The following is a 25238-nucleotide window of genomic DNA, read 5'->3' on the forward strand; positions in this document are numbered from 1 at the left end:
GAGCGCCTGAGCTATCTTTCCACCGTTTTTTCGAGGCTCCGCAAGGTTCCTTGAGCCCTAGCCACTTGTCTAAATCTGGCAGGAAATGACTCCATAGCCACTAGGTCATGAGTGGAGACAATAAGGCTCATAATTACATGGTGCATTTGGATGAATCAACCAGGCTTTAAGGCAGTGGCAAAACGAAACGAGCCCCCCACCTACAAAGTAAACAGAGGGGGTCTCCCTCCCTGGCACTGCGGGGTCTGCGGGGTCTTATGTTACGCCACTGCTTTAAGGTGTGGCCCTTGGGACCTTCGATCCCAGAACCTTGTTGGCAGTAGCCCCCTGCCATCCCCATTTCATAAACAATGAGGCTTGCCTTGACATTTGACATGAGAGCGGAGGGCTTGTGGCTTGCAATAGTTGTGCCCTGGCCGCCGTGGTGCCCGAATAGATGCAGTGGTTCTCAGGTACATTTGGCACCATTCTTCCCAACACCTTTGGCCTCTGTGCAGCCTACCTGATACCCATGGTACAGCAGTACTGGTACGGGGGGGGACGGGGGGGGCTGACAGAAAATCTCATCACCTCCCCTTCTGTGACAGAAGTGTTCATGGCTGCGAGGCACACTGCCTAAACCTCAGCAGGTGCCCCCCCCCCCATGCCTGGATGCCTGGTGAATGCCTTTTGACAGGCAGGAACTGTTTAACCCTCAGCCGACCACGTGAGTGGGAGAAAATGTGGCGCCATTGCATCCGGGGACAGCTGGGCTTCTCAGCCTCTCTCTTCCTGCCTCCCTGTTCCACCAGAGCTTGTTTGTGGGCCATAAAGTCACTGCTGTGCACTAGCTGGCGCCATGGCCTCTTTGTATCTGGTACCTCTGGCCATTGCATCCGTTGACTTTCCTGGTTTTGGTCTTCATTGGTCCATTTAGAAATGCCAAGGAGAATGGAGCGCAGGGCGAGCCGGCACTAGAAACACAAGGTTCGACCACGCAAAACGGGGGCTGGCACCAAGACCCATTGGAACGGCACCTAAACTCACACGCGGAGACGCGGGAAGACGGTGGAAGTAAGAAGCAGCGGCCTAAAAAGCCGTGAACGAGACAAAGCACACGCTGGCAGGGCCTAAAGCTAAGACGAGAACGAGACACATCAGAGAGCCAAGCAGATACAGACTGCAAGTTACCCACTCACCTGAGCCAAAGTCAACGAACTTACCAAAGGTGGTCCAAGCAGGGGGCCGGTTGGTCAACATCCTATCAAGAAGAGGCATCGGTACAATGCCAGGCAACGAGGGGAAGATGTTGGGTGAGCAAAAAAAGCCAAAAATGGACAACCAAGGCTCCCCCTCAAAGACGCGAGGCGAGACAATCACGCTGGAAACCATCTTAAAAAGAATAAACGAAGGCAATGAAGTTGGGAGAGAGACGAAACTCAAGGTGGAGAACATGCAACTGGAGATGGCGGCCATAAGAGCGGACCTCCACAGAACAAACACGAGAATGGAAGCTGCAGAAAGCAGAATAAGCTCGGCAGAAGATGATACAAGTAAGAACACCAAGGCCATAACAGAACTGCAAACAGCCACAAGAGCCATACAAAAACAGTTAGCAGAAAAAGATGACAGAGCAAGAAGAGGCAACGTTAGGATCCTGGGCGTACCAGAGGGAGCAGAGGACAAGGCAGGCTCGTGCGCTGCCATGCTTGAGGAGATGATCCCCAAACTCACAGGCATCACTTTTGAGAGAGGCTTCGAGATACAAAAGGCCTACAGAGTACCATCGGGCAAACCAACCACTGGCAGGGGTCCAAGAGCAATAATATGCAACCCACTAAGACTAAGCCAAACAGAAGCTATTTTCGCTTTCGCCAGGAAGAACCAAAACCTGGCGTGGGCAGGCAACAAGATAGTGCTGACCCAAGACTACTCGAAGCCAACGGTAGAGCTAAGAAAGGGATTCCTAGCCCTCAGAGAAACACTGCGTAAAAGAGGCGCCACTTTCAGTTTCGTGAGCCCTACCAGGTTCAAAGTGACAGACAAATGGAAAACAATGTTCTTTGAATGCCCAGCTGATCTAAGGCGATACCTGCAAGGGCCGCCAGTGGAAGAGATGGAAGAAAACAAAAGCCCAGGAGCAGCGAAAAGAAGTGCCTCACCAGACGTGAGCGAACAATCGGAGTAAAGGACGTACAGAGAACTCCAGCAAGGAAACACAGAACATCATTTCTACCTCTCTACACAACACCAAGGTAAAAGGGGGCCCGTGCAAGAGACAGACAAGCAGCCGAGCAGCAGACCCATGCACAGAGGCGCACCAACAGCCAAAGAAAGGAAACAAACTCTACCTCAGGGATGATGCGAGCAGAGGAACTTTGTCGTCGCACACCCATTTAGCAAGTAAGGGAGGGTGGGGGGCGGGAAGGAGGGAGGGGGGGAGCGGGGCGGGGGGGAGAGGGGAGGGAGGTTCTATACATGGGCTTACTGACTATCTTTTTCTTCTCTTCATCTTCCATTTCCATTTCCTTCTCACTACACTCACATCTAGTAGGAGCAAACGCACGCATAGAGACACGAAAAGACTTACAACACTGAGAACAAAAGCACCTAGAGAAGAGCCACTGGCACAGCGAACGCAAAGAAGCATTAATGACGCACAATAGCCAGAATAGCATAGCGTCAGACATCAAAATAGTGTCCCTAAATGTCAAAGGCCTCAACAGCCCGGTGAAAAGGCGGAAGGTGCTTGAGCATCTCAGGAAACTTAAAAGCGACATATATGTACTCCAAGAAACAAGACTAGAAGAGGCAGACATCACAAGACTGAGAGCCAACTGGATAGGGGAGGTGGTGGGATCTCCAGCACAGAACAAGAAGAATGGGGTAGTAACAATAATTAGCAAAAACTCGAACCTAGAAGTAGTTAACTATCAAGCAGACACCCAAGGCAGGACACTGGTAACCAGTCTCAGGAGAGCAGGAGAGACCTACCACGTCGCGAACATATACGGCCCTAACAGCGAGGGTAAACAATTTTGGGAGGGGGTAGGGGCCCAGTTACACACCCTACCACTGGACGACCTGCTGATCATCGCGGGGGACATGAATCAAGTTCTTGACCCAGCGATTGATAAGCACCCCAGCAGACGCCACTCAACAGCTAGCCCTAACATCCTTAAGAATCTATGCTCCAAACTGAGAGTGAAGGACCCATGGCGCTTAAGTAACCCAGACGCCAGAGAGTACACGTTCTACTCTAACCCTCACAACTCCTACAGCCGAATAGACTATATACTAATGTCAGAAACACACACCCACCTCATAGACCACACAGAAATAGGACCCACAACAATATCAGATCACGCACACATAAGCCTATCCCTATCAGGCAGACACAACGAAAAGCCAACCCGCAGGTGGCGATTCGACGACAGCCTTCTCCAACACACTTCAGCGAAGTCAGAGATAGAGAAGGCAATTACAGAATACCTGTCAATCAATGATACACCAGAGACACCCAGAGAGGTACTATGGGATGCTCTAAAAGCCACTATACGGGGTACAGTCATGTCAATCAAGGGCAAAATGAACAAAACAAGGAACAAGAGAATAGCCGAACTTGAGAAAGAGATCAAAGCACTAGAGACCAGCCACATTGCTAGATTAGAAGACAACAACACACTCACAAACCTGACCAGGCGAAAGTATGAGCTCAACAGAATACTGAGCGAGAGAGCAGGGACCTGGATTACCAAATACAAATCGGTTAATCTATGCACTGCAAACAAAGCGGGGAAAAACCTAGCAACCTATCTAAGGGGGAAACAAAAACAGCATACAATAGGGGCAATCAGAGACAAACATAACAAGGCCCAAACGGCCAACAAGGACATCCTAGAGGTCTTCAGGGACTTCTATGAGGGCCTATACACAAGAGACGAGGCGCTAAAAGAGGACGGGGGCGAGGAACTTCTGAGAGACATATCCACACCCACACTAACAGACCGAGAACGAGACACCCTAGAGCTAGCTGTAACGGAAGAAGAGATAAGGAAAGCTACGGCCGGTCTAAAAGACAACAAAGCACCAGGACCAGACAGATTCACGGCAGGCTTTTACAAGCAATACCTCAACACGCTCCAACCCACAATGAAACAGGTATTTGAGGATTGCATCCTCAAAGGACGCATGACCCCCTCAATGGCTGAGGCAAACATAATTGTCATACCAAAGGAAGGGAAGGACACAACAGAGGCGAAGAACTTTAGGCCGATCTCACTCATAAATGTAGACTGCAAGATATACGCAAAAATACTGGCCAATAGACTCAACACATATCTTCCCAAGCTCATACACAACTCCCAGGTTGGATATCTCAAAAACCGAATGTCCCACGATAACACCAGACTACTATGCCATATAATTAACCACTCAGCCAATAGCAGCAAAGCGGCTGTGATGATAGCCCTGGATGCCGAAAAGGCTTTTGACAGAGTCTCATGGCCCTTTCTAGACCGCTGCATGGGGAAGTTCGGGCTAGGACCAAACTACAGGAGGATGGTGATGGCGCTGTACAGTAGCCCCAAAGCAAGGGTGGTAGTAAACGGCGGCACCTCAAACATACTAAACTTAGGCAGGGGTACAAGACAAGGCTGTCCACTCTCACCTGGCCTCTTCCTACTGGCAATAGAACCGCTCCTCACAATGATAAGAACGAACGACGACATAGCAGGGGTCCCGATAGGGGGGGAGAACTTCAAGCTAGCAGCATATGCTGACGATGTTTTAATAATGACAGAAAACCCAGAAAGATCCATCAAAGCACTGACAGACACCATCGAGAAGTACGCCCAGGTCTCAGGGTACAAACTCAACAAGGACAAATCAGAGTGCAAACCTCTGAGCATCCACACAACAAGCACAGTACTAGGAACGTCAGACCTAACGTGGCAGCAGAAACCCATTAAGTATCTAGGCATCCTTTTTGAGAGAGACCTAAGAACAACACTAGAACACAATGAGCAAGCGACAATACAGAAGATTAAGGACAAAGTAGACGGGTGGTCCCCCAAATTCACAACATGGTGGGGAAGGGTAGAAACAATAAAAATGATGCTCACACCGATGGTGAACTATATGCTAACCATGCTCCCACTAACCAACACAGAGGACTTCCACAAAAGGGTAGACAAAATACTGAACAACTTCTTATGGAAAGGGAAAAAGCCCAGAATTAGCCTACACAAGCTCAGACTATCAAAAGAGCAGGGTGGTCTAAACATGACAAACTTCAAACTTTTCCACGAAGCGTGCATAGCTAGACAGGGACTGCACTGGCTAGACCCAAGACAGGACTACACCCCAGCATGGCTATCACTTGAACAAGGGCTACTAAAAGGCATGAAGCCCATCACCCTCCTCACAGCTACCCGACACCCAGCAATTAAAGACAACCCAGTCCTGAGAAACACAAAACGAGCCCTCCTGAAGGTAGACAAACTATTAAACACGAGCATCAGGGGGGGTCCTTTTGAATCCATCTGGCACAACCCCACCCTTAAGTACAGGGGTAAGGTTCTAGACATGCACGAATGGTACAGCCAAGGTATCTCCGTAGCCAAAGACCTCCAGGACAGAGGCGCGGACATAACGTTTGACACCTTAAAGGGGAACCACAACCTACACAGCATAGAACTTTACAACTTCCTGAAGATAAAAGTCGCAATATGGAAGGCGAACCTCAACAGCCAGATACCATCGATAATACAGCTCGCTGCCAGCCTAAACACACTAGGGCACCAGGTAGCACTTCTATACAAGGTCCTCCGCCCCAAAAACACCAAACTTAATGACAAAGTCACAAACTTCTGGGGGGAGACAGCAGGGGAAGAACTAAGGGAGGGGGAGAAAGCCGAGCTGTGGAGATCCACAACTAGGAAAAAGGTAACGGCGACACTAAACCAGACGAAATTTTGGCTAGTACACAAGGCATACTGGACATCGGCCCGACTGGCCACCCTGGGTATTAGAGACAGCGATGTATGCTGGAACTGCGACAAGGAGAGGGGAGACTTAGAACACCTCCTGCTCAAGTGCCCAAAAATAAAGGACTTTTGGGGAAGAATCAGAACACTCATCCATGAGATCACAGGTATAGACATACAGATAGACTTCGCAAGCCTAGCCCTAGGCTTCACATCCCAGACCATCACAACTACAGAGGATCGTGACCTCATTGACCTTCTGCTGACAGCCGCAGTTAAAATAGTCCTAACTAACTGGAAGGACACATCAAAAGCGGCACCCCAAGCATGGCTCAACTGGGTCACGTTCCTAAGGGGGGCAGACAACATCACAGCGAAACACACACCGAAAACGCACAAGCAGTCAACCATGTGGGGGTCCTTAGACCTCTACCTATCATCACATAAGCCGCCATAGGCGTTTGAACAAGATGTAACTGAAGGCACACGCTGGAACCTATGCGTTAACAAAATGCCCTGCACACCTCTCAACTCCTACTATATCTCTTTACTGTTCCCCTCGGGCCCGGGGCGGGGGGCAAGATACGGGCAAGATACGGGCGAACACAGAGACATGACAAAACGTCAAGCTGCCCCTTGGATCATGTACAATGGAATCCGAACTTTGGAATACCGAGCCATCGAACAACCTCAAGAATACGGACTACCGCCCCCCCCTCTCTCTCTCCCTCTTCCTTCTTCCCTTTTCTTTCTCTTCCTCCACCTACTTTCTTCTTCCACTCATGTATAAGCCTTGTCCATGTAAATATATATTTTTTATATACAATAAAAAATTTCAGAAATCAAAAAAAAAAGAAATGCCAAGGAGAATAGAAATAGAAAGGGGTCTTGCGGCACACATTTGTGTCAACAGCTAAGGGAGTGGCAGTAGTACTGCCCTCTCTTGGTGCCCAGAGTTATGATTCCTGGAGAAGTTTAGCTCCACTGAGGATTTCCAATATGTCAATATGAAGAGCTGAGGATACGGACAGGGCAGTAGCAGAAACCAATAAAACACAAGCGAGCCAGCCATCTGCCGAGACAATATTTACACACATGCCTTGCAACACCCGAGCGGATACGGCTCCCGGACAACGCTTGGCTTATTTCCTGTAATGTTACTTTTTACTAATTTTAATGCACATCAAAATATTTACAAGTGCATGTTATGTGGTTTAGATCTGGACCCGGCAAGGAAAGCAGCTGTCTTCAAATGTCACTGTGTTTCCAGAACGTGGTATAAACAAGAGATCTTTACAATGCCAGGGACAGTGGTTGTGGAAAAGTGGCGGCCACTGTGGAGGGAGGCACCATATGTGGTGTGCCTCAACCCACAGTGTGGTGGAGGGGCGTGAGACATTTATCGGGCCTGTTAAACATCGACACACCCAGTGACGTATTTAATGAGTCCCGTAAATACCTCCTATTCTGAGTTGAAACTCAAAAATGGGGCATAACATACGGGATTCGGTGTCTTTCTGCATGTCCCTGTAGTTTTGCCGGATATTTTTCCCGGTACATTTCAGCAGGTTTGACCTGCCAGCATTGGGAAATGTATCGCACTAGATAACTGCAGAGTCCGGTACAATTCCCTTCTTGGAAATACCATCCCTGTCTTGTTTCTACAGCGATGGTAAAAAAATAAAAAAAACACTCGCAAAATAAAGGTAGTCATAAAAGGAATGACAAACGTGAAAGGAGTGGAGGGCACTGGTGTGTTTTTGTAAATTCTCTATGCACAATCCGCCTAATCTTGACCTGTTTTAGATCCTATGTGGGTTTTTGCCGCTGTCCGCGCGACCCACAGGGGAGCATGGGCGGGGCAGCGCCCTAGTCCCACACGACACGCGAGCCCAGCTCTGTCACGCCCCTCCTGGCGCCCACCTCCAGATCATAACAAGGGGAGGGCCCACTTGGGAGGAGGGGCGCCCCTCGGGTATTTAGGTCTCTGGCGCCAGTGCTCGGCCTCTTTCACGTCCATGTGGCTCCCCCGGCTCTGCGCTGTTGTGCCGGTTCGCGCCGTCGGATCGTCGGTATCAAGCACGGTATGGGCTCCCAACTAGCCTCCCCCCGGCCTCGTCCCTGGGCATGACCAGGTTGTACGGGGCCCTGTGGTATCGTCCGCGGGGGGGGGGGTTAGTGGGGGCGGGTCACGAGCCGGGCGGACATTCGCGGGTATGAGGAAACCAGCCCCCAGTGCCGCACGGGCCTAGCCGCACCTTTTTAAATTCAACGGATTGGCCGCGTGCCCCGATTCCGCCGGGAGAATCCATGTGTAGGTGGTTGTAGCCGGAAGTTGTTCTTCCCCTCGATGCTTCCGATGTCTTCCGCTTTTTCGCGGAAACATGTTAGTTCAGACTCTAACTCGTGTGTCTTATTGAGCGAATGTCTGGTTGCACACGATAGCGCTCAGAGGCCTCACCGAGCTCCCTTAGCACCCTGATCTTTTATAAATTCAGAGGAAACATGTTTCCCGGTCAGGCTGATATCCAGTCGCCACTTCAGCTGAGACACGCTTGATGTTCGGTATATGCGTTCGGCGGGTGTAAGAAAGCCATTCACGGCGCTACTGGCACCAAACCGCCGCTGCCTCTAACCGGGAGCAGCGTACGTGCCTCACACAAATCAGGCCCTTCATTAGCTGTGCTTCATGTGGTATCATTTAATTTGTACCGAAATACAAATTACGAGTCAAATGTGCAATATATCATGTACGATATTTGTGGGGGCAGCAATAATGAGACCAAGCGTATATATTTAAGTGAATTCTTATGTAAGGAAACCAGTCCAGAAAGTCCATCTTGCACTCTGAAGAGGGCTAATAACCCTGCGTTGATTAAAATCAATATAGTTTCAAAACTAAATAAAAGCTAGTTAGAACATAGATTTCCATTGCGATATGGCCTAAAGCTTCAGCCCAGTTAAAATGGTTGGCTAACTACTTCAGAGAGCCCACCATAGCATCTGCAGTTCACCTGTCTGCCCTTGTGGCCCGTTGTCTGCTGCTTTCTGTGCGTGTCCCGAAAGCCATTCACGGCGCTACTGGCACCAAACCGCCGCTGCCTCTAAATAGTTTTGGTCGATGCTTGACGGTTTCTGCGCTAGGCGGCCTTGAACTATGGGCGATCATGTTGCATTGGCGGGGGGACTGTGTTGGCGCCATAAATGCGACCGCCATTATCGGTCCTTCGTTCCAACCCCCCCTTTGTTAGGCGCTCTGTGGGAAGCGCACGCGGTTCATCCCCTAATGTTTCGAATGTCTCGGACATTGCAGCTGAAGCAACTAAGGCATGGCCCAAATGTTCATGTATGCTTCCATTCAAATGCAGAATGAGGTTAGATGCATGATGAGTTATATATATCCCAGGTGAACTGTTTGTCAAAGTCAGCTGTTATGTCTCTATAAACATCCCTTCTGCTACAGGGGTGACGATGGACAGCACGGCACCACCTTAGAGAAGTCTGGGATTCTACGCGTTGTTGTGCCCCAGCTCCAGACAGAGTTCAAGATTGTTTTGTCTCACTACCTGGCAACGTTTTAATATTATGAGTGCCTACTAACCTAAATGAGTAAAAGGTAGTAACAACCCTATAGGGAATGCACAATTCACGGGATTATGGTTTCGCATCTTGATAATTTGGTATGGGTGATATATCAGGAAAAGATAAGCAGCAGTCAGTGCAGAAACACCACTTCTGTGATACATATAAGTGAGTTTTTAATTACCGCATACATTAATTTTCCTATGGGATAATTATTGTGTGCAATGTGTAGCGCAAACAACGCGTGGGCCGTTAAATGTACGAATACTTTACCCAGGCATTCGGTAATGCATTACGCCTAACCCATATCAAGGCCTTAGCGTCCATTTGAACCTGTATCCAGCACTTTTCCCCATCTGCAGGAACTTTCGTTGCCCTTATAATAAAATAGCATAACCCTAGGAGCCTGCAGCGTGCTCGCTTTTAGGCCTAAACTTTGCTAAACGTTTGATAGGAATGCCGATCTATCTGAAGGCAGCGGATCTACCTGATGCGATATGTCTCTGCTGCAGCTATGTCATGCTGTGACCTCTGACCTATCGAAACTCGACAGGATTATCGCTCGCATTCGGAAATTTCGATCAATGGAGAATTTTAGTGATCTGCGGCAAATAAATCAGCAGGCGCACATGCTGCCAAACTCTTCTAATAAGTCATGTCCCTGTCTTCTTCTAAAACGAATACCAAATTCCATTTGTAAACAAGCATTGGCAAAGCTAATATGTCTGGTCCTACATGTCTTACCTCAACAAGCCTGGAATATTTTCCTGCTAATCTCCGCAATAGGCATTTAAGCAGTCCTTTACAACGACCTGCATGCCTCCAGGTTTGGGAAGAGGTCGCGCTATATAAAATTGCGTGCAATATCAATAGATAAAAAGAGTAAGCCGTGCTGTGCGGTGGGGATGATAACGGGTATCATCGCAGACGTCGGACGTAATTGAGTGCAGTAGAATACGTTCGAGTAAAGATCGCGCTATATAATAAGAATTAATAACAAAATAAAAGTCGTGCGGTGCAGTGGGGATACGTAATTGAGTGCAGTAGAATACGTTCGAGTATAGATCGCGCTATATAATATCGCATTCGATCAGAATTAATAACAAAATAAAAGTTGTGCGGTGCAGTGGGGATGTTAGCGGGTATTATTGAGGGAGGGTCACTCGTACCGAGGGCCGTTGCCGGACATGGAGTCCAGTAGAATAGGACACTGTATGTAACGTAAGCGCTGCTTAACGCGAGAGTTACTGGCATGCGCTGTGTACAACCAATGAACCACAGGAGTGTACTCTGGCCACGTTAGCACGGGGGGACTTGTAACCCTGATGGCACGCAATGTAGTTTGAATGCCGCCAGTGTGGTGTCTGCCGGATGCCCGAATGGAAATCACGGAAGTCCGATCGCGAAGGGTGTGGGTGCCTTCCCATTCGAGCTATGCCCTGTGAATGCAGCCTAACCAATGGTCGCGCACGCCCTTGCATGATCGATGCAGGGAGTCAGGTTGGAACAAAGTGTTGAGTGTACCGCCCTACCGAGGGCGGGTAAGGGCGAGATGTCCTGACGGTAAGGGGCCACGGTCTTCATGCTAGTATGAAAACAATTCTCTCAGTTAATTCTTAAGATTCCCAATGGTTTTCAAGGGACCTAATTTCCCTCTAAAATGTGTCTCGTCTGTTATTTAAGTTAACGCCAAGACGCCCGAAGCTGAGCATGCGCCTATGTTATAACACAGCCTGCTACCAGCCTATTTAACTTTCATTTGGAACTGGAACTAAACACGTCCTGTTGTAATACAACGGGTCCTATTGTGTAGAGCGCTGACGCCTACGGGTAAAAGTGCATGCTATTTCATAGACTAATGCACAATGCTGCGGCCTGACATGTCACAAGTCCCGTGTAGCTAGGCTTTATGAGTAACTGCTCTCCAAGTTGATGTCGTAGCACGTTGTGTGCTGCTTTCCAAAATATAACAACATTCGGACCAGGTGATCACGGGTTTTCACGGAGATTGGTCAGTAAGGAAAACGAGAGTTTCTCGCGTAACCCGCAGTCGGGGACCATCGACACAAACGAGGTGATCGTTAATAGCAATAGAAACATAAGCCAGACCATGCAACCTTTCCGTGCTACTGATTGATAGCTAGAGTAATAGGGATGGGGAATATATCATTATTATTTTGTTTTATGCAGTGCGTTTCCCCCACGAAATATAGGTAACAGTTATTCATGGGTCAGGGAATGATAACAATTGGCAAATGGAAGAGTGATACTCTCATTGTTATAAGAGAGTTGGGAGTTGCTCCGTGTAAACAATCGCTGGAATGATTGTCATGGTTGACCGTGGACAGGCGCTTTGTGCGCCAGGAAGCCTATGGTGAGCGAGTATTCTCTAACTGCCAATAACATGTCTATAGCATAATACTCGCATTACCCATCTTTGAGGAGTTGGATTAGGCCCTCGTGGAGTGCGCATGCCCTATATATGAATATCATATTCGTCACCACCGTCGCATAGTAAGTGAGTAGTAAAGCAGAAATGGCAGAATGAACTTGGTCCTTCTAAATTTGGAATCATATTCAGGAACATGTATCACCGGTTGCAGAATTGCATTACTTTCCGTAGCGCTTAATTTAAGATAGGCAGACCCACTAGAAACAGATTGTTCAGTGGGTCAGCTTTGATATTGTACAATATGTGACATTAAATTATCGAGCTGGCAAGAGGTTTTTTCACAATATTGTTTGTACAGTTGCGCTGCCCTGCTCTGCCTGACCTGCAAACAACGAGCCTCAGTCCTGCAATCATTGTTTAGTCTGCACCGTCCAAGTTATATAGCCTGAAACTGGTCGAGTGGCAAATGCAAATGATCAAAAAACATGGAAAAAAGCATACCAAGCGGCGTTTAAACTGCTGAGTCAGCACCATATATGACCAGTGATGTGCCAAGGTGCTCACCACAGGGACCATGTTAAATAAGAATGTTTACCATATCAGGTTTCATCATTATTCAGACCACCCCTGCAGGCGCAGGACAGCCCCCTACAGAGAAGACAAGGAAATTGTTTTAGCGCTCAGATGTTCAGCCACGATAGATTAGTTGTTTCAGCGCACATATGTTTCAGCTATGACAGTTAGTTAGGAGCCTGAACACCAAGTGCTCTAGCAGGAGTCACAGCCACTTTTCTGGCCCTCACCGTAAAATGAATTATGCATGCTTGGCGGTGAACACGCCATCCTGAGCTGGGGCATTCCTTCATTTGCTTTATTAAATTATTTTATTTATGCGTTTTATATAGCGCGAACCTCGCCCGGGGGCGTGTGAGCGCTACACATCAGGAACAGTAAATGACAGGTAAAAACTTGCAAAAGCAGACGTAAGTTACATGTGGCAAAAGTGACAATTGTGAGCTAACAAAATAGATGAGGTAGCAAACAGTGCATTACAGGGGGAAAAGAAAAAAATGACAAGTGTGCAGGTTGCAAGAGAAAAAGCATACAATTAGAGGTGAAATACTGCAATATATGAGAGACACTCCGGCACATGAACAAACGTTATGGAGGCAATGGTGGCACTTGTGCAAGTAGCAAAGGCAAACAACAGTTGCGAGGTAGCGAACAGTGTGTTTCAAGAGAAAAGTGACATGTGCAAGTTACGTAAGAGTACTAAACACAGGTACAAGGAATACGATCCCCCGTATACTAATTCCGGATGAAAACAGCGAACGAATTGCTCATTAAGCAAACAGCAAGGAAGGTGAACAAATATGACATGTTCAAATAACAGCCTAAGTCACAGAGTGAGGAAAAGTTAAGTATTTAGACCCCAGGCAAACAAGGAGACGACTTCTGGAAGAGCCAGAAAGAGATTTTCTGTACACCAAACTTGGAAAGGCCTTTAGCAATTATACCATTGTACAACATAAAACTGGAAGGACAATAGACTGTAACTCCATTGTCATAATTACTTCTGATGCTGTGCTCACACAGCAAGAAAACTATTTTGCGGCAGGGAATTTTCACATTCCCAGCACTTTTGCTTCCTGGTACCAATATCACTGGTTTCCACTGGCACCAACTAAAATCATGCAAATTATCACCCACCGAGCCCTTGTATCCCATTTCCGAAGGAAAACAGCTACCTTATTGCATAGTAAGCGAAACCAGGAAATGGGACTAATAGGTTAATTTGAAGTAACCCCCTTTCATGTTTACGGAGTGAGAAAGAGTCAAGTAACTAGACTTTAGGCGAGCAAAGGAATGACTTCTGGAAAACTGTCTTGTCTCTTCGCAGCGGACTGTTGCATGTGGGTGATGGGCCATTCTTACGTTCCCAGGCTGGAACGATGGGCGACTTCCAATAGAGGGAATTTGGTTTTCGCAAGGACACAAATTCGGTGGTTGGGTTTTCCTGGTATGGGATGGGGCCAGCTGGGAAATGAGCTTGAACAATGCCTGATAGTACATGCCGGTCCTCCCAATATTCTCATTATACACTTAGGAGGGATCGATCTGGCCGCAGTAGGGAGGAGGTCCCTGATTCAGGCCATACAGAAGGGCGTGGCTGCTTAACGAAAAGGCTAGGAGCTACTGAGTCATTCTGGTCATGAAATTGTCCCCCGCAAAGCATGGAGGGGCGCACGTTCACAGATGGCAATAGAACAGTCCCGCAGGAGGGTCAACAGGTCCACGCAGAAGTTCATGAAAAAACGGGAATTGGGGTTGATTAGGCACGCTCTCATCAAAAAAGAACTGATTGTTATATCGAGAGCGTCGGGGTGCACGTGTCTGGGTTGGGTATGGATATTTTCCTCCTAGACGTACAAGAGGCTTTGTTAGCGGCAGGTTGTAAGTAGCATGTTTGGTGGGGGGCTCTGTCATCGACAGGGGCCTCCTCCAGAGCTTTGGCGGAGTACAGGGCGATCTGGAAGCAGACGGACAGTAAGGGTACCTCTGCGGCAGAAGGGTACAGTAAGGGTACCTCTGCCTGGCACAGTAAGGGTGCCTGAGCCAAGGACCTGGAGCCGAAGGAGGTTCCGGGAAACCGCGACGGCGCCCCGTTAGTCCTTCGGGCAGTCGGGGGGCCTGAACCGACCGGGGGTGTGCCACATCGCCCCGCCCTAACAGGGGGGGCGGGGCGTGAGTATAACAAAAGTGGAATAAAGGCACAGTCAGAGCATCGTCTCGCCGTGCAAAGATGGCTCCTTAGGCAAGCGGGACAGCGAGGGGCTGCCTGCTTTGGATCGCCTGTAAGATGACCCACCATAACGAACGTCATACCATAACTGTGTTGTATGCAATAAACCTGCAGCAGTTCTTTCCCATAAACATGTCTCATGAGTTTCTGTTGGGAAATGTAAGTGTGTTTTGCTAGCGGGGGGAGCGCATGGCGGTGTGGGCACTATGTCTCGTGTTGATGTGGTGGTAGTGGGAGGGCATTTATAAGTGGGAAACAATGCCATTTTTAACGTGTAACCTATTACAACCGTTGATAGAGCAACATGTGCAAGCTTGAGCTGTGTCTGATCACCACATTTTGGGGAAAAAAGGACAAAGATCCCAAGTTCTCAAAATGTCTATTTTACGAGAACTTAAATCATAACAAATACACAAAGAACAAATGAAACTGACACTAAGCAAGGATTGCTATTGTGCACATTCTTATTGCAGGTGTTCACCTGGTTTGTATTTTAATCTGTTTCACTGTAGGAGTTTGCTCCTGCCTGTTTAGATCCTCTTTACTTAAATTAAAATGATCCAATACACCTCAGGGAGCCCGACTGGGGAATCACAGATTTGACCAATACACACAGTAACACAAGTTTCACCCTGGTACTGTCCCCTACACTAAGGGATTTGATATAAAAAAAATTTGGTTATGAGTAAATCTATTTCTAATTTTTATCACTTGGGCATAATCCTGTGTAATTCCCAAATTTCTAGCTAACCAAAGGGTGTCCAATTTTGCATGAATTTGGTCCACGGGAGACTGGTTTACTCAGAAAGCGTCTCATTGAAAATCATTTTCTGTTCAAACCAGTCTCCTAAGTTAACTTGAGTAACTTTTAATGTGAGGTTTGGCATCTCTTAAAACTATGTTTAATTTCTCCAGATTCACACCGATTACGCTCACACCTATTTATGAACTCCTCTGAACTCTTTACTCTAATCCCATTCTCATTTCTGTTTCCATCTAGGAAGAAATATCAGCTTAAACGCCTCCTACCATGGCTTCGACATCTCCATCTATGCGTCTAAAGGATGCGTCTCCACCACTTGTGAGGGCGTGGAACAGCTCAAGGACCTCTCCGTAAGTGATAGGGTTGGTAGTGGCAACTGAAGTGCCACTGATGTGTGGACCAGAGAGAGTAGGACATATTATCATTAAACAATTTATTCCAATCATTGTGCAGTGTCCCAGGCTTGGGACTCAGACAGTGTCATGGTCAAGGGGATTTAGAAAGTCTAATGCACCAGCAACAGGCACAGGCATCTTCTGAGGTCTAAGTAGCTTGTTTGTGTGTCTGGTACCCTCTGGCAATTGCATCCATTGACTATTCTGGTTTTAGCCTGCATACCACCAGTCCTCAGTCTATTTCACATCCCTGAAATAGGAATGGGTCTTGCAATAGGCATGTGTGCTAACAGATAAATGGCCGGACTAGGAATCAAAAACGGGCATGGAAAAAACAATTCACACCATCCCTGGCTTTTTCTTCCTCGTTCGATCTCTCTTTCGATCCATCAATTTTCTATCTTGATCCTTATCTCTCTTCTCTCCTCGCTTTGGCCTCTTTTCCTCTTTCCTTCCACTCTTTTTTAGTCAACTCTTTTTCCTTTCCCTCTCTACAATGACCCCTAGTGTGCCTGCTGCAATTAAAAGTGGTCGAGGTGCCAGAAGTGGCCTAAAGACCAGTGCTTCGTTTGTAAAAGAATGAGTGTCAGCGCTATTAGAAGCAGTGCCATTTTAAGGATTTTGGGGGACCCTTGGCAAAACAAATTTTGAGGCCCCTATACAGAACACTTTAGCATTTTATTAAAACATGTTCTGCTAATTCAAGTCTATATGATGCCAAACAACACTAAATTGTTTTAATCTTTAACAGGGTCACACAAAAACAGGTGAAATATGCCTTTCCTGGGAGCCCAAAAATCTTTAAAATGACATAGCATAGGCAGACAGAGGTAGGCAGAGTTGGAGAGAGGTATAGACAGAAACTAGAATAGCAGACGTCAAATGGAGAGAAGGTTCACTTTCCCAGGGAGCCACTTGGAAGGAAGATAATTGCCCACTTTGCCCATGCATTAAAACATCTCTGATTAAAAGTTGTCACGCCTAATGTGCAGTCTTGAATCCCTCTTGTGCATCTTTAATCCACTTTCAGACAGTGGTGGCTGCTAAGGAACTGGGGTAGCGGTGGGGGGGAGGGAGGTAGTGGAGAGATAAACAAAAGAATAACTTACCTGGTTGCGGCCGCCGCCTCTCCTCCGCCCTCTTTCTCTTGCCTCCGGGCAGCAGGAAGCGCCCAGGATTAGGCATGGGCGGATTTTGCGGATCCACGATCCGCGGATTTGCGGATCGTGGATCCGCAAAATCGGCGGATTTGCGGATCCGCGGATTTGCCCTGCTGCAGTGCTGAATGAGTCACTGATTTTGAGCTTCAACTAGTTCCAGCGACCATGTGTGTGTTACTATGCAATCGCCCCGAGGGACGCAGGGGTCCCTTGGGTGAGCTGTCCATCATAGTGGGTCAATGGCGGGAAGACGGTGCACACTGCGAGTGTGTGGGGGGGGCTTCCATGCGAGTGCACAATCATGCACAGCCGATTTTCGACGGTAGATTTGGGAAGAAGGCACACATGCCCAGCCTCGACGACGCTCACAATTGTTTTTGGGCTGATGAATGAGTCACTGAATTTCAGCTTCTACTAGTTCCAGCGACCATGTGTGTGTTACTATGCAATCGCCCCGAGCGGTGCAGGGGTCCCTTCAGCTCCTGGCCACAGGAACAGCACGAGGATTGCGCTCGTGAAAGTTAAGGATGCAAAGGCCTCTATCCAGCATCACAGGCACAGCTGATTTTCGACGGTAGATTTGGGAAGAAGGCACACATGCCCAGCCTCGACGACGCTCACGATTGTTTTTGGGCTGATGAATGAGTCACTGAAGTCACAGGAAGGGCCTGTTGTAACTATTTTACGATGGCGCCGGCAAGCTGCCAACGCCATCCTAAAATAGTTACTAAATTAGCTTCAACAGGAAGCTCTAATAGATAAAATAAAGCAGGTGCTCGAGCACCTGCTTTATTTTATCTATTAGAGCTTCCTGTTGAAGCTAACTTAGTAACTATTTTAGGATGGCGCTGGCAGCTTGCCGGCGCCATCGTAAAACCGTTACAACAGGCCAGCCAGGTTTCAACTTTTGCCCCCGGAATCTACCGCTCGCGGATTTGCGAATTCTCGGCAAATTCGCGGGAGTTCGCGGATCGCGAATTTACCGAAAATTCGCAAAATCCGCGAGCGGAACGGATTTTCCGCCCATGCTTACCCAGGATCCCCTAAGCCAATCACAACACTGCTGTCACAAGCATGATAGCAGCTTCGTGATTGGCTGATCGGCCTGTTTGGCCACTCAGGCAGTGCCCAGTTCTCCTCCCGGCTGTGCAGCACAGCCGGCTGGGGAAATGCCAAGTGCCCATGACATTTGAGCGACCCAAGACGACGGGTCAAATCATCATACGCACTCATCAGTCGCGGCAGGTGCAGGTAAGCGTGATGGGGTGGGATGGCAGGTGGGAAGTCGACAGACGACGGGATAGGGGAAATAAAATAAAATAAATAATTAAACCACGGAGCTTGCGCTCGCCGCATTGCCGAGTTCAAGATAAGTGGTTTTATTTTTTCCCCTCTCCCATTGTCTGTCGACTTCCCACGTCCCGCTCACCGCGCCCAACCGCGCTTACCTGCACCAGCTACAACTGGCACTTCGTAGTACCCGTACCACTCCTCCTCCTCCTATGAACCAGCCCAGCCCCGCCCCTTCCCTCCACGACCTGGCTCTGTGCAGAAAATAAAATGATAATAACAATGTGTTATTATCATTTTAATTTTGCATGTTGCACTGCTCTAAGAGCAGTGGGGTGACGCTCCTCCACCTTGCTGGAAGAGCCGCTGCTGCTTCCAGGTACACCTTTTATCCTTATCCCTCTCTCGCAGGTTCCTGTTTGTTCCCATTTTGACGGCTTTCATGTGTTTCTCTTCCTCTTTCTGTCTTCTGTGCACCTTGCTCTTAGTCTATGTCAGATGTAGAAAAATAACTGCCGGTTTCCAAAAATGAGTGCTGATGGCTCTCACAGGCAACCACCTGCCCAAATTCAGCACTGCTCCAGATGCTAGAGCCCACCAGAGAAATGCCCAGTGAGATAGAATAGCCAGTGTAGACACCATCCCAAAGGGGGCACTGCTAGCAAACTTGACTAACGTGATAGTTACTAGGAATACATAGGCTAAACAAAGATACCTTGGCTTACCTTAGAATCTGGGGTAGAGCAATCAAGGCCTAAGCTGTATAGAAAATGAGTTCTGGATTGGCACCAGATAAAGCTTCACAATTATTAACACAGTTGATAAATGCGAAGTTACACTTGTGCTATTTTTTTTTAAGTACTGCATGATGTAAACCAGCAGTGTACGAGCCCAATAGCAGGGGCGGCTCCTCCATTTCAGCGGAGGAGCGTCGCCACACAAGCCGCAGAGCTTAAAAATAAAACGGTAATAGAGTTAATTTATTACCAGTTTATTTCAGCAACTCATCCTGAACCAAGTGTCAGGACGGGGCGGGACCAGTGCTGCCAAGTGGCAGCAGCAGAGAGCTATGCATCTTAAATTGCGCACGTCTCTTTGCCAATCCAGACATGCGCATTTTGAAGTTCTCTAACCTGTCTTTAACAGCTAGGTTAGAGAAAGCGCAGGCCTCCGGTGCTCTTAGGAGTGCTGCGAGAGGCCACTCTCTTGCTTAGTTCTTTCCAGGGAAGTGTGTTTAGCTCTTAGATGTCAGGAGGACCCTGCCACCCAACACTCTGGGTATGTATGAGCACAGGGAGCAAATGACAAATCTGACTGTGGCTGGCTGTCATGAGTCTTCTTCAACTTGAACAGCAGTCTTCTAAATCCAGCAGGCCAACATAGTGTGATGAAGAGTGTTCCCACACGATATCGAGTTATGAATAATGACCCGCAACAATATTGAATCCAGATGACTACAGCATCACTGGTGTCTGGTTTTCAGACAGTATAAAGTCCATGGATGCTATTGAGTTAGTCTGTTGTCTCAGTGATGGTTAGTATTTAGAGAGTATAGTGCCTAGGATTGGTATTAGGTGAGTCTAGGGTCCCATTTTTGGTTGGCACTGAGACTGTTTAATGTCAAAAGGTGACATTGAGTCGGGAAATCCAGTGATTGTTGGTATTGAGAGAGTACAATGTCCATGTATGGTATTGAGTGAGCATAGTGCCCAACTGATGGTTGGTACTGAGAAGGGATAATGCCCCAAGGTGACATTCAGTGGGTTCAGTGTATAAAGTCCATGGATTGGATTTAGTGAAGTAAGTGTGACACCCAGGAGATTCCAAGGTTGCCCAAAATGCCCTGTAAACCTCAAACGTTGGCCAAAATCACACATGTTCCTCATATTTCTTTGAGGAAAGTTCCAGAAACTCTGAGAATGCTAAAAATTCCTACCACACAGTGTTCTCCCACCTCTACTGCTAAAACTAGTACCCCACTTGATACGCTGTGAAAGAAGCACCTCTTCTGCTGCCCTGGGGACTGCCATTTTTCTTTCCCGGTTGGCAAAGGGGCTGATGATTGGTGGGTAACTGCCCCTTATGTCTCACATGGAGAGTTGGGGAAACACTTTCAATGGCTTTGTAGTGTCATGACCTATGCAAAGGGGCTGCTCCACCTACTGAAAGTCACTAGTTCCAGTGGGAAACTTGTTAGGATCTCAAGTAACATGTTTTCCATTGGAACTTATGACCTTAATATTTAAAATATGGTATGATATGTATAGTATGGTATGGTATTGCTGCAGCGCTACTCCGGAAATAATTTCTAAACCATGTCACCTTTCCCTGAAGTACAAAATCATACATGTACTCATTAGTGGGGCCCATAACACTGCGAGTCACTCACAAAAACACTTCCATCCTACTTCATGGATTGGAGAGATTCAAAGGAGAGCTGCAGTATCATAGCGGAGTGTCTAAACTAAAACTGGATATTTATACTATTTTATATCTGCAGTTTAAATTAGTTTACCATGGTTTTTATTAACACAAGATTTCTTTAGACACGCCACCACTGTGGTCGACGAATCTGCTAGTAAAAAAATTAGGCGTAGGAAAACTCAAGACCAGCTTAATTCTCCATTTTTCTAATTTTTATTAAAAGCAAATTTAGCATGTCTAAAAGTTTATTCACTTTATTTCTTTATTCAAAAACAAGATTTAAAGGAATAAGAGTTTTATCTCAAACAGTTATTTTCATTTATTTTTAGAAAATTCAAAATTCAGAAATAGACATTTTATTTAGATTTCAGAACTGCAAGTACTAGCAAAAGACAGATAGTTCCCAAAATTCATTTTATTCTCCTAACGTCCTTAATTAAAACCCTCAACTAAAGTACATCTCTCATTCAAGGAAAATAGAAAATTATTCAGAGTCTTACATCTCAGGAAAATCAGCATAGCAGCAGCATTTCTGGAGGAAATCGAAAATTAGTTTTTCCCTCAGTAAAACCAGCACTTTTTATACCTTTTTCACTAGCTCTATCTATCTAAAAGAGTAATTTTCAGCCTAAATTCAAGTTCGGACAATTTGGGGTGTATGAGCATCACCTCATCATTACAATATTCATTTTTTTTCTTCCGTCAGCTAAATTTTAAAAGGTTCTTTGTTTAAGCCATGTCCGGCGTAGTCACGTTCTCAATTAGCAACTTCATGGAATCTTCTCACGTTCAGAACCATTGTGCTCATCCTTTTTGGCAGCTATCTGGACTTTCAGGCCACACCGTCTTTGAACTGCATTCACATCAGGCACAAATAGCTCGCATTCGAACTCGGACTTTGGCTGTGCATGCTCAGTTCATCTTCTATTCGCAGTTCAATAAAACAGCTATGGCCTCACAGGCCAGAATGGGAACTATCATAGAAACAAACACAAACGAACGTTAATTTTGGAAATCTAACTCGTTTACCTCCCCCGTACTAAGGTTTTCCCTATTAGTAGTTACCTAGCGAAATAAGCAACATTTAGGCATAATATGCTCACCTGCCTTCACGTTTTGCCACAAAATACGTAAACAAAAAGCACATTTATGCTGCATTATTTCAAAGCTGCTTATTACTTTAGGACACGACAGAATCACATAATTAGTTAATTATGATGGCAACATAGGCAAAATTAGTTCCCACGTATGTCTGTGTAGGTGCGATTTTTATTCTAGGTTGGTTAATTTCACACATCACTCAATTAGTTCAAGTTATGATTATGGAAGTGTGATTTTACAAGGAGTACACAGAAATTTGTTTCTCCATCTTGCTCCATCCGTATGAATATTTATATAGCTCTTACTATTTCTGATGAGGAGTTGTAGCACTTTGAAGACAGGTGTCACGCTACTCCATGGAAGCCAACTGTTAGTGATTTAGTCATACACAAGTTATCACACAGTTTATCATGTTGTTTTCAATCATTCATGCATTTTACAATATGCATCTGTGAGAAGCTGGCTTAGTATATGGTCCTCACTTATGTAAGTATAGCACCCTGCACGAATTCATACAACCCTTATGGTTATTTTAGTGGTCTTAGACAGGTCTTTAAGTGGTAGCTGTGGAGAGCAGCATTCAGGCTTAGACCAGAAGGAGTGTAAAGTAGCTTGTTTTACCAGAACGTAATCTGATTAGTATAGATTAAGTGAAAAGAAACCATAGTATATTTATAAAAATTAGTTTTTATTATAAGAATATCACTATCACATACAAAGTTCTCCTAACTGGAGATATACACAATACTTTGCGCAGAAAACAGGTGAGCAGCATGATATACACAGTGGTCACTTGGGGGGGGGGTGTGGACCAAACCATATACTAATATAGTGAGTTGAGAACCTTGACCCAAGTCAAGACTATACCCAGAAGATGTAGAAGTGCTGGGGACCCAAGGAACCACCCCAGGTAAGTAACCAGGAACCCCTCAGAGGCCGTGTGCAGAGTGGGAACACAACTGCGTGCTTTGTTCTTGTCAATGGGTAAGTCGTGGTTACAATTTTGAAGAAGAAGGACCCTTTCCAGTGGACCTGAAGAGACCCAGTGGAAGACAAAAGTTTGGAGAACCACTCCATCCATGGATACCTTAGGAACCAGGATACCCACACCAGAGAAACTGGGTGCACAGGTGTGAAGTGGTGTCCGGAACCGCAGTCAAACTTAATGGAGGACTTCAGGAAGTTGTCGCTGTTGAAGAAGGTGAAAGTGTCCGGTGGAACCCAAAGGTGGATTCAGGGCAAAAGTACCTGCAAGCGGAGGGAAAAGCGTCTGTACCACCCAAGAGTGCCCAGGAGGCACAGGAGACGAACGCCCACCGATGTCAGGAGATGTAGGAGAGTTGACGATGACCCTGGAGCTGCAGCTGTGCAGACCAGGTGACGATGTGGAAGATCAGGAACCGATCATGAGCTGTCCCACGTCGGAAGTCGAGAGTCTGAGGGGTCGGTGTCTGTCGGGAGCACCAACAAGCCTTGGCAACTGAAAACAACATGGCAAGCGAAAAAGGGGCAAAGTCGGGACCAGCAAGGTCCAAGGGACTCACCAAGTGCAAGTGAGTCGGAGCAGACTCCAAGCAAACAGGGGAGCCAATTGGATTCAAAGAGGACCCTTGAAAGGACCCGAAGATCTCTGGAGGCAAGTGTCGCCCAGCCTTAGCAATGGCCAGGCAACGCTCGGTCTGAAGACAGGGCAGGCCTTGAGGGAGTTGCAGAACCCCCACCTGTGTTACTGAACCTGTTGGAGTCGGTAGGAGCCCGGGATCAGCAAACCGATCAGCTACGTTGTGGTGCCTGCAAATGCAGAGGAGTGACTCTTTCACTCCAAGGGAGATTCCTTCGGATGCCTTGGATGTCCACAGACCCTATGAGAGACCTGTATGGAGCACGGACATGGTTGATGCAGCTGACTTGCAGGTTGTTGAGACTCGGAGCAGACAAAGTCTTCCTGGTTGCAGTCTCGGTTTCCCAAAGCAAAGTTCAATGCTGTCAGTCTGACACAGTGTCCCGACGGTTGAAGATGACGCAGAGTTGAATCAGAATCAAATCCCACAACGAATCTAGGGACCTACCCACAGGTAATCCCTTAAGTACCCTAAGGAAAGGGTTGGGATGATTCAGGGGTCTCTCCCAGAGGAGTGGCTGGAAAGTGGGGAGGATACTCTCATGTCCTTTGTCCAGTCTCGCGCCAGAGCGGGAGCCAACAGCTCCCTGAACTGGTTTGAACTGGAGTATGCAAGGAAGGCACCAAGTGTTGCCTTCAAGCAGTCTCAGTGGCACTGGCAAACACCCCCACTCTGTCCCAATAAACTAAACCCTGTCTGGGAGGTGGTCACACCTCCCTCTGGCAGGATATCTAATGTTCTACCTTTCCCTGCTCGAGCTTGGCTCAGCAGCAGGAGGGCAGAATCATGTCTCTGGCCAGCAGCAACCCTAGCTTGCTGTCTGGTTCTGGAAGACTGGTACCGGGAGCACTGAGGGCCTCCTGGAGGGGATTTACAGTGCATGTGATCATACCTCCCACACCAGTTATAGTGTTCGGGGTATGATTCCAACATGTTTGATACCAAAAATGACAGGGTTCATTACTGCCAGTTTAGAGATGGTCATCGCATAGTGACACATTGCCACTCTATATATCATTATGGCTGAGGCACTTACAACCCGGTAGAATGGACTCCGAAGGTTGTAGGGGTGTCCTGCTCATGCAGGGGCACCCGAGCACTTAGAACCGGGCACCCTGCTGTGAGGATTGAAAAGGCCTGCTTTAGGGGTGACTTATAGGTTTTAAGTGCAGTGACCTCAGATATAGAAAAAACTATTTTTTGCAAGTGGTGCTAGCACCAGCTTACACAGGCTGCAATGGCAGGCCTGTATTATCAGTTTGTGTGGTCTCCCAGGTGTGGCATAGTGCATGCTTCAGCCCAGGGGGAACCCCCGGTGCACGTATGCCCTGGGTACCTCAGTACCATGCCAGTAGCCAATCTGGGATGTACCTAGGTACTTACCATCCAATTTAGGGGAGAAAGTACAGAGACTGTGGTCCTGATTAGCAGGATCCCAGTCAAACTAGTCAGAAACAGCATAGCCCCAGGCAAAAAAATGGGGGTACCCATTAACCACATCGATGCTATGCATTTTCCCCTCCTGTGCTGGGATTTACTCATTCCCATGTTTCATGACGAGCTGGGCTCGTCATGAGCGTGCGAGGAGGCTACCTCATGACGAGCCCAGCTCGTCATGAGCGTGGAAGGGGTTAAAGTAGATCCTAATTTCCTACAGCATCTCATGCACATTTATTGAGCAATTCCTTATATATGGAGGTTACATTTGTTGTGTGTTTAGAGTTTACATAAGATGTTTAT

At 47.2% G+C, this 25238-nt stretch overlaps 1 protein-coding gene across 1 annotated transcript in view; it reads left to right on the forward strand.

Moving 5' to 3' along the window:
• Positions 1-25238, forward strand: part of LOC144753527 (guanylyl cyclase C-like) — a 632982-nt gene that overhangs the window by 32876 nt on the left and 574868 nt on the right. The window contains exon 2 of the mRNA XM_078641183.1: positions 15744-15856. Coding sequence (XP_078497309.1) covers positions 15744-15856 — 113 coding nt within the window. The remainder of the gene's footprint in view (positions 1-15743; positions 15857-25238) is intronic.

The sequence above is a fragment of the Lissotriton helveticus genome, chromosome 1_1 (assembly GCF_964261635.1).
Source record: "Lissotriton helveticus chromosome 1_1, aLisHel1.1, whole genome shotgun sequence".
NCBI classification, from domain to species: domain Eukaryota; kingdom Metazoa; phylum Chordata; class Amphibia; order Caudata; family Salamandridae; genus Lissotriton; species Lissotriton helveticus.